General features: G+C 35.4%; 1 protein-coding gene across 1 annotated transcript; it reads right to left on the reverse strand.

Annotated features, from left to right (window-relative positions):
- Nucleotides 1-1382: 1382 nt before the first annotated feature.
- LOC110459612 lies at nt 1383-14451 on the reverse strand. The gene is made up of 6 exons (XM_021511959.1): nt 14341-14451; nt 11917-11996; nt 10802-10840; nt 6487-7459; nt 6065-6165; nt 1383-5243 (listed from the first exon to the last, which is right to left on the reverse strand). Exons 1-6 carry the CDS (start codon nt 14393-14395, stop codon nt 5157-5159), a joined length of 1335 nt encoding a protein of 444 aa, XP_021367634.1. The 5' UTR covers nt 14396-14451; the 3' UTR covers nt 1383-5156.
- Between the last annotated feature and the right edge of the window lie 751 nt (nt 14452-15202).

Genomic DNA, 15202 nt, shown 5'->3' on the forward strand with positions numbered 1-15202 from the left:
CATAGATTAATACATGTATTAAGATATCTGTATAGTTTCTGTGGCAGGGTTCAATTGTACATAGGATTAAGGTCGCATTCTAGCTTTGAGCTAGAGGGAATTTCCCCTTTAGCTCAGTGGTAGAGCGTCCGACTAGGAACCTGGAGATCGAGGGTTCGATCCCCGGTGGAAGCACACTATTCTCTTTCCTGTTACAAATGGTGTCCGTGGCCCTCTCTGTAGTGACAGGGAGTTAGAACCTGGGTTGTGGTGTTCGAGGGGAAACACATTCAAAAAGGGGGGAGTAGTGTGGCAGGGTTCAATTTTACATAGGATTAATGTCGCCTTCTAGCTAGAGGGAATTTCCCTTTAGCTCAGTGGAAGAGTGTCCGACTAGGAACCTTGAGATCGAGGGTTCGTTCCCCGGTGGAAGCACACTATTCCCGTTACAGTTACAATGGCAATAATACTTTTTAATCTGATGGTATTCTGTGCCTTATGCAGTGCATTTACACAATTACATTCACTTTAGATGAGAATTGCATAATATGGCCACAATAATTATTATCTACCTTCTGAAGTTTAATATCAGAAAAAAATCTAGTTTTATAGGCCCGATTTAAACAAGGTGAAGTATTAATGTCATCAATTCAGGCCCCTAACTCCTTACAGAGTTTGATATACAAACAAATTCTCAGGATCTCAGGGATCTGGACACCCATCATCATAAGATCTTCCTTACTTCTGTGTAAGTTTTATTTCTCTTCAATTCTCTCATCTGTTGGATTGATTGGAGCCAAAAAGGGTTACAACTAATGAATGGTTGAGATCCCAACTCTTTTAATCATATACATGTAGATGCAAATACTAAATTGATATTTATATAATGTTTCACGGAATTTTCCACCTGAGTATGCTTCCAATCAATACATGTTTGTGCCAGAGGAGATTTTGCCTTGATCAGTAAACCTAAGTTACCCCGTTCCAGTCTGGCACTTTAGCATCCAGTTAGGTCAGCCCCTTCATTTGTCCTATTTTGAAGCTCCATCATCTAATGTAGCTTCCCGTCAAATATGCAGAAATTCTGTTCAGCAATTGACAGACGGACTGAAGGACGACAGGGTAGCACTTTGGTCCTTAGGACCAAGTTTGCTAAAAATAACACATGATGTAATATGTGAACATTGACATCTGAGATCCTGTTTGAACATACAGGGGCTTAGTGAGGAACATTTGCCTGTAATATCAGACTTCAAGATGACAATCGTATTTAAGACCTGCCTTTCAAAATTACCGTCTGAAAGAGGCATACTTTTTTCACTATTTTTAGATTTGGTCTGTATAAAATTATGGCTATGTGATGCATATAGAAATAATAAAAAAAAAGCTTAAAAAAACCCAAATCATAACAGAAATATTTATTTCATATATTACACAATAAATACAGACTTGGATAGAAAAGACAATTTCCTTTGAAAACAAATCTAAAATTCTAAATACTGCACTTTTGGATATTTCTCAAAATGGGGTGATTCTCAGTTTTGCTTACAAAAAAATAGCCCATAGGAGTTTGTAATTGATGCACAATAGTTGATTCCCAAGACCGTCCGCTGATATCCAGATATTGTAAAGCTATTTTTTAGCATTATGAAATTTTGGCAAGTAATTTTATCTCATTCACTCCATCCGCCATATGAACCAAAATATAACTACATCAAAAATATCCCAAAGTACATTAACCCACAAGTCAACATGCAGGTTATCAATTTCGAGTGATCACTTCTACATAAAAAGAAAACACAAAAATACTCAGGTTGATGTATCCCCTTATCTGCCTACACAAATATCCAAATACAGCCCGGACATGATTTTGCTGTTAACTTCCACATTTGACCTTTGGGTAAAGGTCAAGGTGACCTAATTACAGTACATCTAATGTGGATGATGCAGGTATCTTTTAAGTTTTATCGTTATATATTTGATGGTTTAAAGTTACAGCCATATTCGACATATTTGATAATCAACACTTAAAATACAAATTGATTAGATCATCATATATCATGGTTTAATCTTTTTCAAATATAAAAGAGAGAGAAAAACCATGATAAACAAAAAATAAAATACATCAACAGATCTTTTTTGCAGTCTCTTCAGAAATTATTTTCACATTTCAAAATTTACCTTTAAATGAGTTAAGTTCAATAAAAAAAATGATTTTATTCCCATTTAATGTGACCAATATTTTCTTATCTCTACAAAGTTATCAAAGAAATGGAAGAGTGACCTTGGCACTGACCCTGGAACCATGAAATACAAACTCATCCGAGATATTCTCACACCTGACTTTGGTAGAATCACCTTGGCACTGACCATGGAACCATGAAATACAAACTCATCCGAGATAGTCTCACACTTGACTTTGGTAGAATCACCTTGGCACTGACCCTGGAACCATGAAATACAACCTCATCCGAGATATTCTCACACTTGACTTTTGTAGAATCACCTTGGCACTGACCATGGAACCATGAAATACAAACTCATCCGAGATATTCTCACACTTGACTTTGGTAGAATCACCTTGGCACTGACCCTGGAACCATGAAGTACAAACTCATCCGAGATATTCTCACACTTGACTTTGGTAGAATTTCTGATGAAAATCTTAAGTATTTGGAGTCGGTATAAGCATGACCACGATTCCTAACAGGATGGACATTGGTAACACTCTATGCCCCCTGCCCGTATCAAAGGATGACAGCAAAAAATAGATTTAACTGGAACTATCTCCTCATCTACAAATGTCCACGAACTTGCTAAAAGAGCCACATAGAAGGCTTTGTACACAGGTTGATATCAAATACACTTCAGATATGTTTTCGAATCACTCTTTCAGAAAATCACTGACAAGTTTTGTTCACATGATTATCAATGTCAATGAAATCCATAGCATCATGCTAAGGGCTATATTCAGTAAAATAAATCTACTGGAACAAAGGGCGAAATCACTTCTATTCATGGTTTTGTTTCCTGCCAATTATTAAATCAATTGGGTGGTATGTAAACCCCTACATTATACCTGTGATTGTGGTTTACTGGATTAGCCCTCATTAAAATGATAACCTCAATCTGTTGGGTCTTCATTATTAATTTCTCACAAAATCATGATCCAGTACCTATTGCAAAAGAGCCTAAATTCTATTCTAATTCATAATTCTCAAGAATTCATACCTCAATTATAAAATTCATTTTTTAATCCATGACATTTACAGTTGTTTCTATGTATTCTCTGACAATCCTCTCAAAAACTCTGTTACTTTTGGATGTTTTTTTATCTCTCACAGGGTTTTAAGCTGAATACTGACAATTGGAATTCACATCAGTTTCTATCCAAACTATGTACATACAAGTTCCATTTTCTATGCAATACTTTGCCTGCTTGATTAGGTATTATGGAAAAACATTACCAATGTCAAAACCACAGTAACATACCTACATATAACAGGAGCATAGTTAATTCAGTGGCATAGATTTAATTCAGTGGCATAGATTCCTATATGCCATGGACACCCTGGTGCATTCACGTGGTTAAAAAATAATATAAAAAGAAAAATGAAAAAAAAGAAAGAATCTTGAACATTCAGAGTTCAAGCTATCCACAACACGGTGTTTAGAAATTGCAAAATGTGGGACATAATACATTCATTACTTTATTGACTAGTTTTAAACCTTAACTAGTCCCATACATGGCCTCCATACCTTTGGTCAAATTCCAAACATTCAGCATTCTCCTGGGGAGAAGACCCTCCAGACTCCACCCCCATTGCAGAGCACTGCCAAAGGCAGTAGGGCAACACATTGCAAACATATAGAAACATTACCTAGCGTCACAAATGATAAAATTCTAGTTCTATACAGCTGCAGGAACAGTCACTTAATATTTCCAAGATGTATACACTTTGTACATGCTGTATTAAAACAGACAGTTAAGGCTGAGCATTACCCTGATGATCTAATCTACAATGAAAATATCTGGCTGTTACAGAAATATCTCTTCAAGTATATTTTAATATCTCACAATACATAAAAAAAATACCATGTGACGAATAAATGATAAATTTACTAAATCTAGTTACAAACTGAAAAATTCACATTTCAAGATTAATGTCACTAAAACTTGCAACATGTGTATAACAGAAACGTCAAAGACAAAATGTTTTTTTTAAACCCTCACAAACCTTTGTTATCAATTTTGTTACGTTGTAAATGTACAGATAATTGATTCATAATTTCTCTTTTACTTCACTCACAGGTTTGAATCAGTTTTAATAGAAAACTTACTGTAGCTATAACTCAATAAATTGGAAGTTGCCATGAAATTTAAAATCTTTAAAATAAACCCTAGGTTCACAGTAATAAAAGGCAAGCAAATTCAGCAGTACGATATCAACACACATTTTTTTAAGGAGACTTTCTTTTTATGACTACCTAAAAAGTAAATTATCCATATTCCTGCATCTGTTAATCTTAATTTGTGGATTTTAGATAGAAATTGTACCAATTTTAAATTGTTACCTAGGGGTCACAATTTTTCAAATGCATTTTCTTATAAGACAAGGTTAAATTGACCAATTTTAAGATATTCAGAGATACGAAAGTTTAGTGAAGACACACTGAAGGAACTAAATCTGTTCAAGTATAAGAGAAGTATCAGACCCGTCAGCATCAAATCACCATACATTTGTAGTATAAAGGGAAACAGCTGGGACCAGTCACCTGGTTGAGTGGTATTTTTACAGGTTGTTTCAAACAGATATTTCTGCTTGGTATACTGATATTTTACCTCCAAAGTATGTACATATACTATTTTTCATCAACATTTACTGGGTAAATAAATCTATGACACTGATGTACATAACATCAATTATAAATACTTTCCTGACAGCATGAGTATGCAAAGTACATGTGTTGTCGGATTGCTGTTCAAGTTACAACATTGATCTGCTCGCCAGTATCATAAAATGGTGCCTGACCCAGGATACTGTTGACCAGAAGAAAAAAAACAAAAGCGGTGCGTTGCATCACTTTGTACTTTAAAACCAAGAAATGATGGCTACTCTTGAAAAATGTAAACAAGGTTTTTTTCCAATGCCAAAGTAGCTCCAACTGGAATCTTGTTACAATTCTTCAATGCTGAGTTGAAACTTTTCAATTTCATCAAACTCTGTGTTGAATTTTTCTGCAATATCATCTGCTTTTGATTTCTGAAATATACAAATTGCAACTGATTATAGAACATAACTTATTTACTTAATATAAAACAATGAATCTTGCAAGACTTTCCATTTCATTTGTCAAGGGATTTATGAAATGATCTTACAAGATTTCTTTTTTAAATAACAAGACTGGCAAGCTTTAATGCAAAATGTTTGACAATTTTCTTTTATTTCACAAGAAATTCAATAAAGTTTAAAATCGATATCATATTTTTTCCCAATAATGTGAACAGGTTTTTTCAATCATTTCTGAAGTCCAAAATTTTGTCATCTTGACTATCACTTGGCCCCATTCTGACTTCACAAGAAGTCTGGCATCATTTCATTTAATTTAATGTCATATTGGGTCATATTAGACAAGTTCATACTAAAAAAAAAACATGGGCATATTCAATGTGTGATAAAAAAATACATGTAACTGGCACTTAATAAAAAAGATTTTTTCTTCTCATAGACGTAAACTTTGAAGTTCATCAAAGATATTAATTTAAATTTGATATTGCAAATATCATTATTCTCCGTAGTCATTTTCTCATTGAAATCTGCTTCAAGTTTGCATTATTAGTTATTTAATAGTAAGTTCTATATGGAATGAGTTTTTATAAATCAAACATTAAGACCATTGTTTTGATGTTGTTGCTCCTAGTACTCTGTAATCACTGATGAGCTGATCCATGATTGTGATACAGGCCAATGGATAAGTCGCTGCTGGTGTTTGCAAACAATGTCCAACTATGTTTAGCATAAATACCCAATTCACTCAAAATACATTTATGAGGGCTGAGGTTTATTAAGATATCATTTCATACCTTTAATACTGCTGATTTACTCATGGTTGATACAGTTTTTTTGGGCCTTCTCTTTGAAGATAGTTTGTAGGACTTAGCGGTACTCCTATTCAATGATAGGTCTGAAATGAAAATAAAAAATATAACAAGAGGTAATATATATACAGTATATCTATAGAGCTTTTCCTGTACCAAACCTTTGTATTCAATTTATCAGCAGAAATTTCTAACATTCAGAATCTCTTAATATAAAGCTGATATTTTTTTCTTTCCATTATTTATATGACCATTGAAAAGCTACATGGCATCTGTAGGCTCTTGTTGAGTTCTGAACAGATTAAGAAGCATTATCATTAGTAGGAATAAGGGATATTCATCAACTTCTATAAACAGGTTATTCTGATATTAAAATGATATATATGCAAAGGATAAGATTTGTTTACCATCCTGCTGCACGGAGAACAACTCGGGCACCTCAGCATCATTATCCACTGATTGTCGACGGAAGATATCCTCACAAGAGATGTGCATGGAGTCCATGGAAACATAGTCTGATAGAGGGGTTAAAGGGGGTAAAGCCTTGCTTTTGATGGGGGACTGTTGGAAAGGTGTGTCTGCTCCAAACGACACACTTGTATCAAAACCAAAGCAGGATTCATTTAAAAGATTGTGATCAGAATGCTTCTGTTTACCATGAGAAACTACATTACTTGGTGTTGATGTGTCTGTAGATGCTGGTGCAGGAATCTTGCGAATTGACGGAGGAGACATGAGCACGCCACTGTCTCTTTTCCTCGGTTGGCGTTTGCTAGACGAAGTCACATTTTTTAGGATGGGTGTTTGTTTCAGTACCTTAGGTTTGAGTTGAGGAGTTGTTTGATCCTTCGGAGTTTCGCATTTTCTCTTTCGCAGTTGCCTTTGGAATGACTCGTATCCTTCAACATTGGACACATCAAGTCTCTGTAAGGTCACAACTGGAGTTTTACTGAACATGGGAGAGTTACTGACCAAGCTATTTACGTTCACACTCATCGTTTTCTGACTTTTAACCTCAGATCTTAAGTTTGTGGAAATATTCTCTTGGTTGTGACTATTTGTCTTTTTCAAAACACTGGATTTATTTTGTACAGGTTTTACATTAGAACTGGAGTCTTTTATCAATTTATTTGATTTCTTTCCTTTCTTGACAGCTGGTTCTACTGGCCTTTGCTTCTTGTCTGTGGGCGTTTTTTTGGAACGAGTGGTACTGGTCTTTGCCTTAGCTTTTGTACTTTTAACTGGATGTGGCGAGATCTGCATTTCATAATCGGGCTCATCAAAGTCATACAGACTGGCCTGGGCAGGAGACTGGGTACTCATGTCTGATGTCCCTGTGGTGGAGGTATCTTCGTCAGCTTCATATCCAATCTCTGATGCCTACAACACACAACAACTAAATGTCTCAATTGTACAAGGGCACACACCAACTATTCAGGGACTTTCCTGTCCAATCTCTGATGCCTACAACACACAACAACTAAATATCTCAATTGTACAAGGGCACACTACAACTATTCAGGGACTTTCCTGTCCAATCTCTGATGCCTACAACACACAACAACTAAATGTCTCAATTGTACAAGGACACACACCAACTATTCAGGGACTTTCCTGTCCAATCTCTGATGCCTACAACACACAACCACTAAATGTCTCAATTGTACAAGGACACACACCAACTATTCAGGGACTTTCCTGTCCAATCTCTGAGGCCAACAACACACAACTAAACATCTTAATTGTACAAGGGCACACACCAACTATTCAGGGACTTTCCTGTCCAATCGCTGAGGCCTACAACAAACAACTAAACATCTTAATTGTACAAGGGCCCACACTAACTATTCAGGGACTTTCCTGTCCAATCTCTCAGGCCTACAACACACAACAACTAAATGTCTCAAGTGTACAAGGGCACACACCAACTATTCAGGGACTTTCCTGTCCAATCTCTGATGCCTACAACACACAACTAAACATCTTAATTGTACAAGGGCACACACTAACTATTCAGGGACTTTCCTGTCCAATCTCTGAAGCCTACAACACACAACAACTAAATGTCTCAATTGTACAAGGGCACACAACTATTCATGGGCTTTCCTTTTTTTATATATAGAACCCATCATGAATTTTTTGTAAGAAACTCCATCTCATTAATTGTTGATATACATTTTTTGCATCTAATTTTATGCTATTGTCAAACTTGTGATTTACTGACCTAGGAATGAAACAAAACCTTAAATTTTCACTATTCCACAAAGGACGTTGACATCCGACACACAATAATATATTTCACATGACAAATTATGGTTGCATTTAACGGTAGTGAATTTTGTAGAATATTTTTCTGGACAGTCCTGAACATCATTTCAAGTTTTCAAAATTTTGATGGTCCCCATTACTAAGAGATACAGTGGGTCCTCAAAAAATGTATACGAGTCCCTCAGGAAAGCATGAGTCTAGGACTCAAATATAAATCTGAGTCCTAAAAAATTGATTTGATATATATCAGTGAGGTTTGGAGCAGATATTTCAGCCTTGGCCTCCTGCTTTTTATGTTTGACACACCCACATTTTGAAGAACCATATTTTCCCTGGTAATAAGAATCACCGACATTTGGACTCGCCTGAAAGACTTGAGAACATTTACCATTACTATGATTCATAACTTCTGACCGTCAGCGGTGAAGCCAAGATAATGAGTTTATACCAAAGTGTAGCCTCCTTGTATCATGTTTATAATTGTGGAAGAGAAGTAGATATACCAGGCTTGTTAACCGACCTTTTCCCAGGTCAATGAATGGCATGATTGTAATAGACTAAATACTGCAACTCTCTGGCGGATGACATCAAATATTGAATTTTTCGTTTTGAACCATTGGTAATTTAACTTTTTAAAGACTTTTGTATAAATGACATTATTATATACTTGTCTGTGATACGAATTATTTTGCGTACATGTGTGATACTGCTAGAAGTGTATTTGCCATATCCTGGACCAATCCCTATCCGCCCAGCACGCACCATATCTGTTCAACACTTTTCAGAACAAGAGTACCGCGTGGCGAAACAAAGTATGCCCGTCAAATGCCATATAGTGTTATATACTTTCTTACATTGAAATAAGATCTACATCATTCTAAGAGTGGTTAGCTGATATGCTATAAAAAATGTAGAAGAAAATCTTCAAACAGAAAATCAAATACTGAAATGAACAAAAAGCAATAACTTTTGCAAAAATTGTCGAATCAAAATTCTTTAAAGGGAGACACAACTTGATATCATGATTATAAAGTACACCAAGTTACAAAGACATCCGTTGAAAAATGTAGGAGGAGATTGCCGGACAAAAATCAAATACCGAAATGAACAAAGGGCAATAACTTTTGAAAAAATAGTTGAATCAAAATTCTTTTAAGGGAGACACAACTTCATATCATGATTATAATGTATACTAAGTTTCAAATAGATCGGTCGAAAAATGAAGGAGGAGATTGCGGGACAATCAAAAGTTTACGCCGGACGGACGGACGGACAACGCCATACCATAATACATACTCCCGTCAAATTTGACGGGCGTATAAAAATCACACCTCATACCTGTAACTTGTATGCACTACATATCCACCTGTATTTGCTATTCACTGGTTTTTTAAGGAAGAGTGTGAGTATAGTTAAAGCTCATGAAATGTAGATTTTCTGTGTGTTTTATTTGTTACTGCTAATAATTTTGATGTTATTGAGATATATCAAATGTTATATATTTTAATTATATTATAGAGCAGTACATAATATAAAGGTTACCATATGACAATACACATATTCCCCTCTGTATCAGCCCAAAATGACACTTATCAGCACCAGGGCCTCCAGCCGCTCTGGCTGATATGGGAGCCTTGGGCTAATACAGATTAGGATATTGAAATGGTCTTATGGTAACCTCTAAGTACCAAAAGGTAACTTAAATTCATTGTTTTATGAAATACACAAAGCAGATAATACTTAAGGATTGGTTGTCATATTTTTGACATGCATTGGTGTGTAAAATCCATTTGCTTACCTCCATATTTTAAATTGTGCGCGCTATGTAGGTAATCCAATGTATGTTACACACCATTGCATGTCAAAAATATGACAACCAATACTTATATTTACATTTAATGTTGACATAATATTAGTCTGAACACATTTCAACGTCAGGGTAAATCCATACAGAGAATAGCCACCAGTTGACATTGGAGCAGTGCAATCTCCAACGTTAAAGTTATGACGTCATAAGTGTAGTGACGTCACAATGGTCCAATGTATGTTATACGGAAATAACAGACATTGGGCCAAGTAGAAACATCTAGGCTCTGTGCAGTGGAAATGTAAATATTCTAGATTATAAATTGGAATAACACACATATATATGTATTTTATGTATCCCAAGAAGTGTGGTTTTAGATATTCAGGATTTGTTACATACATATTAAGTCAGTTTAGTTTCATAAGGTTACTGGAGTTATCTCCCTTTGCATGCCCTATCCATACTTTTACCAATGGTAACATTACAAATGACATTTAGGAAAAAATTCAAACATTGCAGTTTTGGGTACTAGCAGATACCAATCTTGACAAGAATTTAATTTGCAGTACAGTATATATCTATTCATGATCAGTAGTATCTAGCTGACTTGTCAATCTAAAATGCATATGATTTGATCTATTACTTACCGGCTGTTTTTTGTGTCCATTTTTTTGACGACATGAACCCTAAAATTAAAAGATACATGGTAAGATAAAGAGATCAGATAGAATTTCTTTATGCTATTGCATGCTTAGAATTGTATCTTCAAGTGAATGATCTCTTTCACCAATGGCCTTGTTTATTTATGACTGACATGAAACATCTGGGGAAAATCTAGGCTACAGGTTTACACGATATATTTAAAAATTACTGGATCAACGGAATCTTACCAAATATTTCCAACAGTCCATTGGTATTTCAGGATTGGACTAGATAATAAATTGGTCTATTGATGTACAGTCAGAAACCAGTTTTCAGTCTATACTTTGTCAGAGCACCTTATCATATTGTCCTATCCTCGTAACTTACCGGTAATTATTTGCACAAAATAAGTGTCATGTTTCATATACAACAAAAACAGTATTTTTTTATGAATGATGTTATGTTGATCAATCAAATGCTGCGTTGTAAATCCCCTGCGCATGGGCTAATCGAGCTGGGGATTTCAACAGGTTCATTTTCATGTGCTCTCTAAAACAATGATGCTAATAAGCTTAAGGCCATTTATCATCTATTCTAAAACTGAGTACAAAGCTCAAATTTTCAATGTCAAAAGATGTGTTTGCAAACACTTATTCAACTGTGGCAAATGACTTATTGTATGACATCATCAAAATATATATGTTCTCATTTTTTCGATCTATAATTACTTAAAAGACTGTAAATACAAACCAATGTTGAATGAAAAAGCGTGTTACACAAACAATATGAATTATTTTGGATGTGTAGCCAGTGTTTCATCAACCAAAACTTCCAAGAACCATGCATATTACATCAATGGTTGCAAAAAAAATAAACACATGTTAATATTCCAGTTTCTTTAAAAAAAAAAAAAAATGGAAAAAATATTCTTTTTGGTATTATAAGTTACAAAACAGATATTTGATTTCAGACTAATAATCTTTGTACATCAGCACTTTCGCTTTGCTTATACATGTAATTACGAAAAATCAATGTCATTGACTACATGTTATGTGACAGTGTTTATATATATGATATATATATAGTTCATCGTTATTCTTAAAACTGCAGTAACAATTACCATAAACTTCTGTGAAATTTTGTTCAGTATCTCCAAAGTTTTTGAGCCTTCTGATTCACTTGAGGCACCAGAAGAGTTTCCTGTGAAGAAAAGAACATCAATGTTTAATTAAAATGATTACAAATCATTAGTTTCAGTGTTGAAACTACAAGCTATGTTATATCAGTACCATTTATTATACGACACATTATTTTCCACTGAATTTTGGATTCAGGGGTACCCCTATATACTTTTTATAAGACAATTCTTGAAAACTGGATGTATACAACCGTTTCGCGGGTGAAAAACCCTCATTTGTGGTTTCTGGGAGCTTTAGACAACCGTTGAAAGCCCTAGCATAACCTACAAAGTTGCGTCGCTCAGGTGGGAAGCTTGGGACAATTGAATACCAATTAAGGACTCTGCTGACGAAATTTAGCAGCAGTTGGTGATAAAAAAGGTTGGGCTAGATCAACAAGCGACTCTTGTTTACCGAGATTTGTTTATATGCTTTTCCCCCAAAATGTCATTGATATTCGGATTTCTTTTATGAAAGTCTATTGTTTACGGAGGGTAAATAAATAATCCTTTTATCGATATATGTGAGGTATGTGTTGTGTCATAGTCGATTTTTGTTGTCAGCACCTCATAACTCTCCGATACCAAATGATGTCAGAGAATTCCACGTTTTCATATAGCAGTGCGCTCTGGCCCCACACCAGACATCTACAGTATGTATCAAAATATCTAAGTCTGGTGTTAGTGGTTCTGGTGTTAGGACCAGATGGCTTCTTTAGGGTGCAGGGGCTCCATCAATAATGACGATTATACCCTTGGGGGTCCTATCACAGAGGCGTGAAAAAGGGGTTATTTAAAGTGATTATTTTTTTTATTTTTATTTTTTTTAAGGTATAGATAAAAGGTAAAAGCTGGCATATGTTTCAGCGTGTGATGAGGGATTCATAGGGTATATGTGCCCTGAAGTCCTCTAGTGTTGTGCATTGTACTGCTGCTATGGGAAGGATATTCCATTGTGTTATTGTGTGTGGAAAGAATGAATATTTGTAGCTATAGGTGTCCTTTGTAGCAGATATGCGAGGGTGTGCATGTCTGGTTTGAGGGTCTACGGATGTGAGTATATATGCTTGGTTTATAGCTACGATTTGGTGTAAAATTTTGTAAATAAGGAACAGTCTTGTGTGAAAGAGTCGTGTTTGTAGTGTACATGTTGGCCATCGTAGTTCGTGGATCTTGTCTGTTACTGAGCTGGTGTTGTGGTATCGGTTGTTTACGTAGCGTGCTGCTCTTCGTTGTGTTTTTTCTATTTGTTTAATTCGGTTCGTGACTTCATATTGTGTGGATTCCAAATGGAAGAGCAGTATTCAAGTTTTGGTCTGACTAGTGCTTTGTATGCGTGTTCTTTTATATGTGGTGAGTTTATTTTTAAGTTGCGTTTTAGAAAACCTAGGGACCTATTGGCATTGGCTGTGATGTTGTTAATGTTTGTCCCATCGTAGGTTATTTTGTAATGTTAAGCCTAAGTATTTGCTGGATTCTACTTGGTGTCATGTGTGGTTGTGGTGTTTGTAGTCAAAGTGTATTTTGTTGTGTTTCGGTGTAATATTGAGTATGTTGCCGGTGATTTTTTACCCCATTTTTAGTGCCGACTTTAGGTACTGTCCCCAAGTGAAGTTTTCCCAATTCTGACCCAATATTTTCCCAATCGCTTGTAAAAAAAATAAAGTATGCCTTCTTATAAACTGTTGACAAATATAAGTTTATCTTGGGGCATTGAATTCAAGCTTCATGTTTTGTTTACACATGAGGTTGTTTGAGCGCGATCAAAAATAATTCTCTATTAATATATCATATACATATGTTACATGTCGTATAACTCCCAATTTATTGTGTCCGTGCAGTAAAAAAAGCACTGGTTGTATTTGTCAGGGTGAAATATCATTAGCTGTATATAACTGTACAGGCGGATCATATTAGTGTGTCCAGCACCTGTGTATCAAATGGTAATTTCCTCTGATCTCCGAGCGTGGATTCGTCTGAACATTTTAATTTATTGTGTACATGTTACTGAAGCTAGTAGGCCTACCAGTAGTGAATCTAATCTTGTAAAATGAATTTAGTTGAAGCCCCCCCCCCCCCCCCCCCCCCCCCCGCGCTTTCCCGAAGCAGTCAAAACAACATACTTTCTTCAATACTTTATATCTCTTTTTCTTAGTATTTGGAAATCACGTTGTCTACATTATAAGAGAGAAAGAGAGTTTAAGGCCTACTTGGAAAAATAGAAGAAGTAGAACAAAACATTGTGTGTCAACTCAAGTCTCTGCTCTCTGGTTCAAACTCAAAGCGGAGGACCCTTTCAATTTTCATACGACCGCCTCTTACAAGTCGGACAATGAACATTTCATTGGGATAAATGTTGTATTTTACCACTATTTTTTGTTTTCTTTCCCTTTGGAGTCGCCTTCTTCCTTTTCGCAGGCATTTTGTTGAATTTTCTGCGAACGAAATGCTATCAAAACACAACGTTTCAAAACTTCCGCGCTCTTCTGAATGAGCATGCGCTGTAACAATATCCGGTTTGCTAAATCGGAACTTGTCGAACCTTGTCAACTTAACAGAAGTTTGATATATTGTACATTTTCGTATCAGATATACGTTTAAACTATACCGGTAATGCTATATTTGCCCATACACCTATTGTAATTACATCATACTTTAATATTAATTAGAAGCAAAAAACAAAAAATAGTACTGTTCCTGTTTTTTTAACTCATCAGTTTTCTGATTATTTTTGTAGTTTCTATGTAAGTTTTGCTTAATCCTACTTTTTCTACTAGCATGCTTCTTACCTTGTTATTACTCTGTTTTTATACTTGTGTTTGTCGTAAAAATAGCTCCACAGAGCTAATGTTTCAATGTTATGCCATATACGACAGTAAATAAATTAAAGCTTCTTGTATCTTGTAATACTTGGTATAATCAAATTATTAGTAGTGACCATTTAAATGACCATAGTTGTTGATAGGACGTTAAGCAATACCAAACCAAACTATCAGGGGGGACCCAAGAATTAATGTTGGGTGTTGCCAATTTTTTTTTCCTTCTGAAGATGTCATACTGAACTATTTCAAGCACTGCCGAGCGTAAAAAGCAAGAATTTATTGCAGTGGCGGATCCAGAGGGTTTTTTTGGGCTTCAGGAAACCCCCCCACCCTGAGAATTTTCTTTAAAAAGTCATGTATTTTCACCATTTTCCTCAATTTTTCCCCACATGGAAACCCCCCCCAGG

Source organism: Mizuhopecten yessoensis, unplaced genomic scaffold (genome assembly GCF_002113885.1).
Source record: "Mizuhopecten yessoensis strain PY_sf001 unplaced genomic scaffold, ASM211388v2 scaffold10135, whole genome shotgun sequence".
In the NCBI taxonomy this organism is placed as follows: Eukaryota; Metazoa; Mollusca; class Bivalvia; order Pectinida; family Pectinidae; genus Mizuhopecten; species Mizuhopecten yessoensis.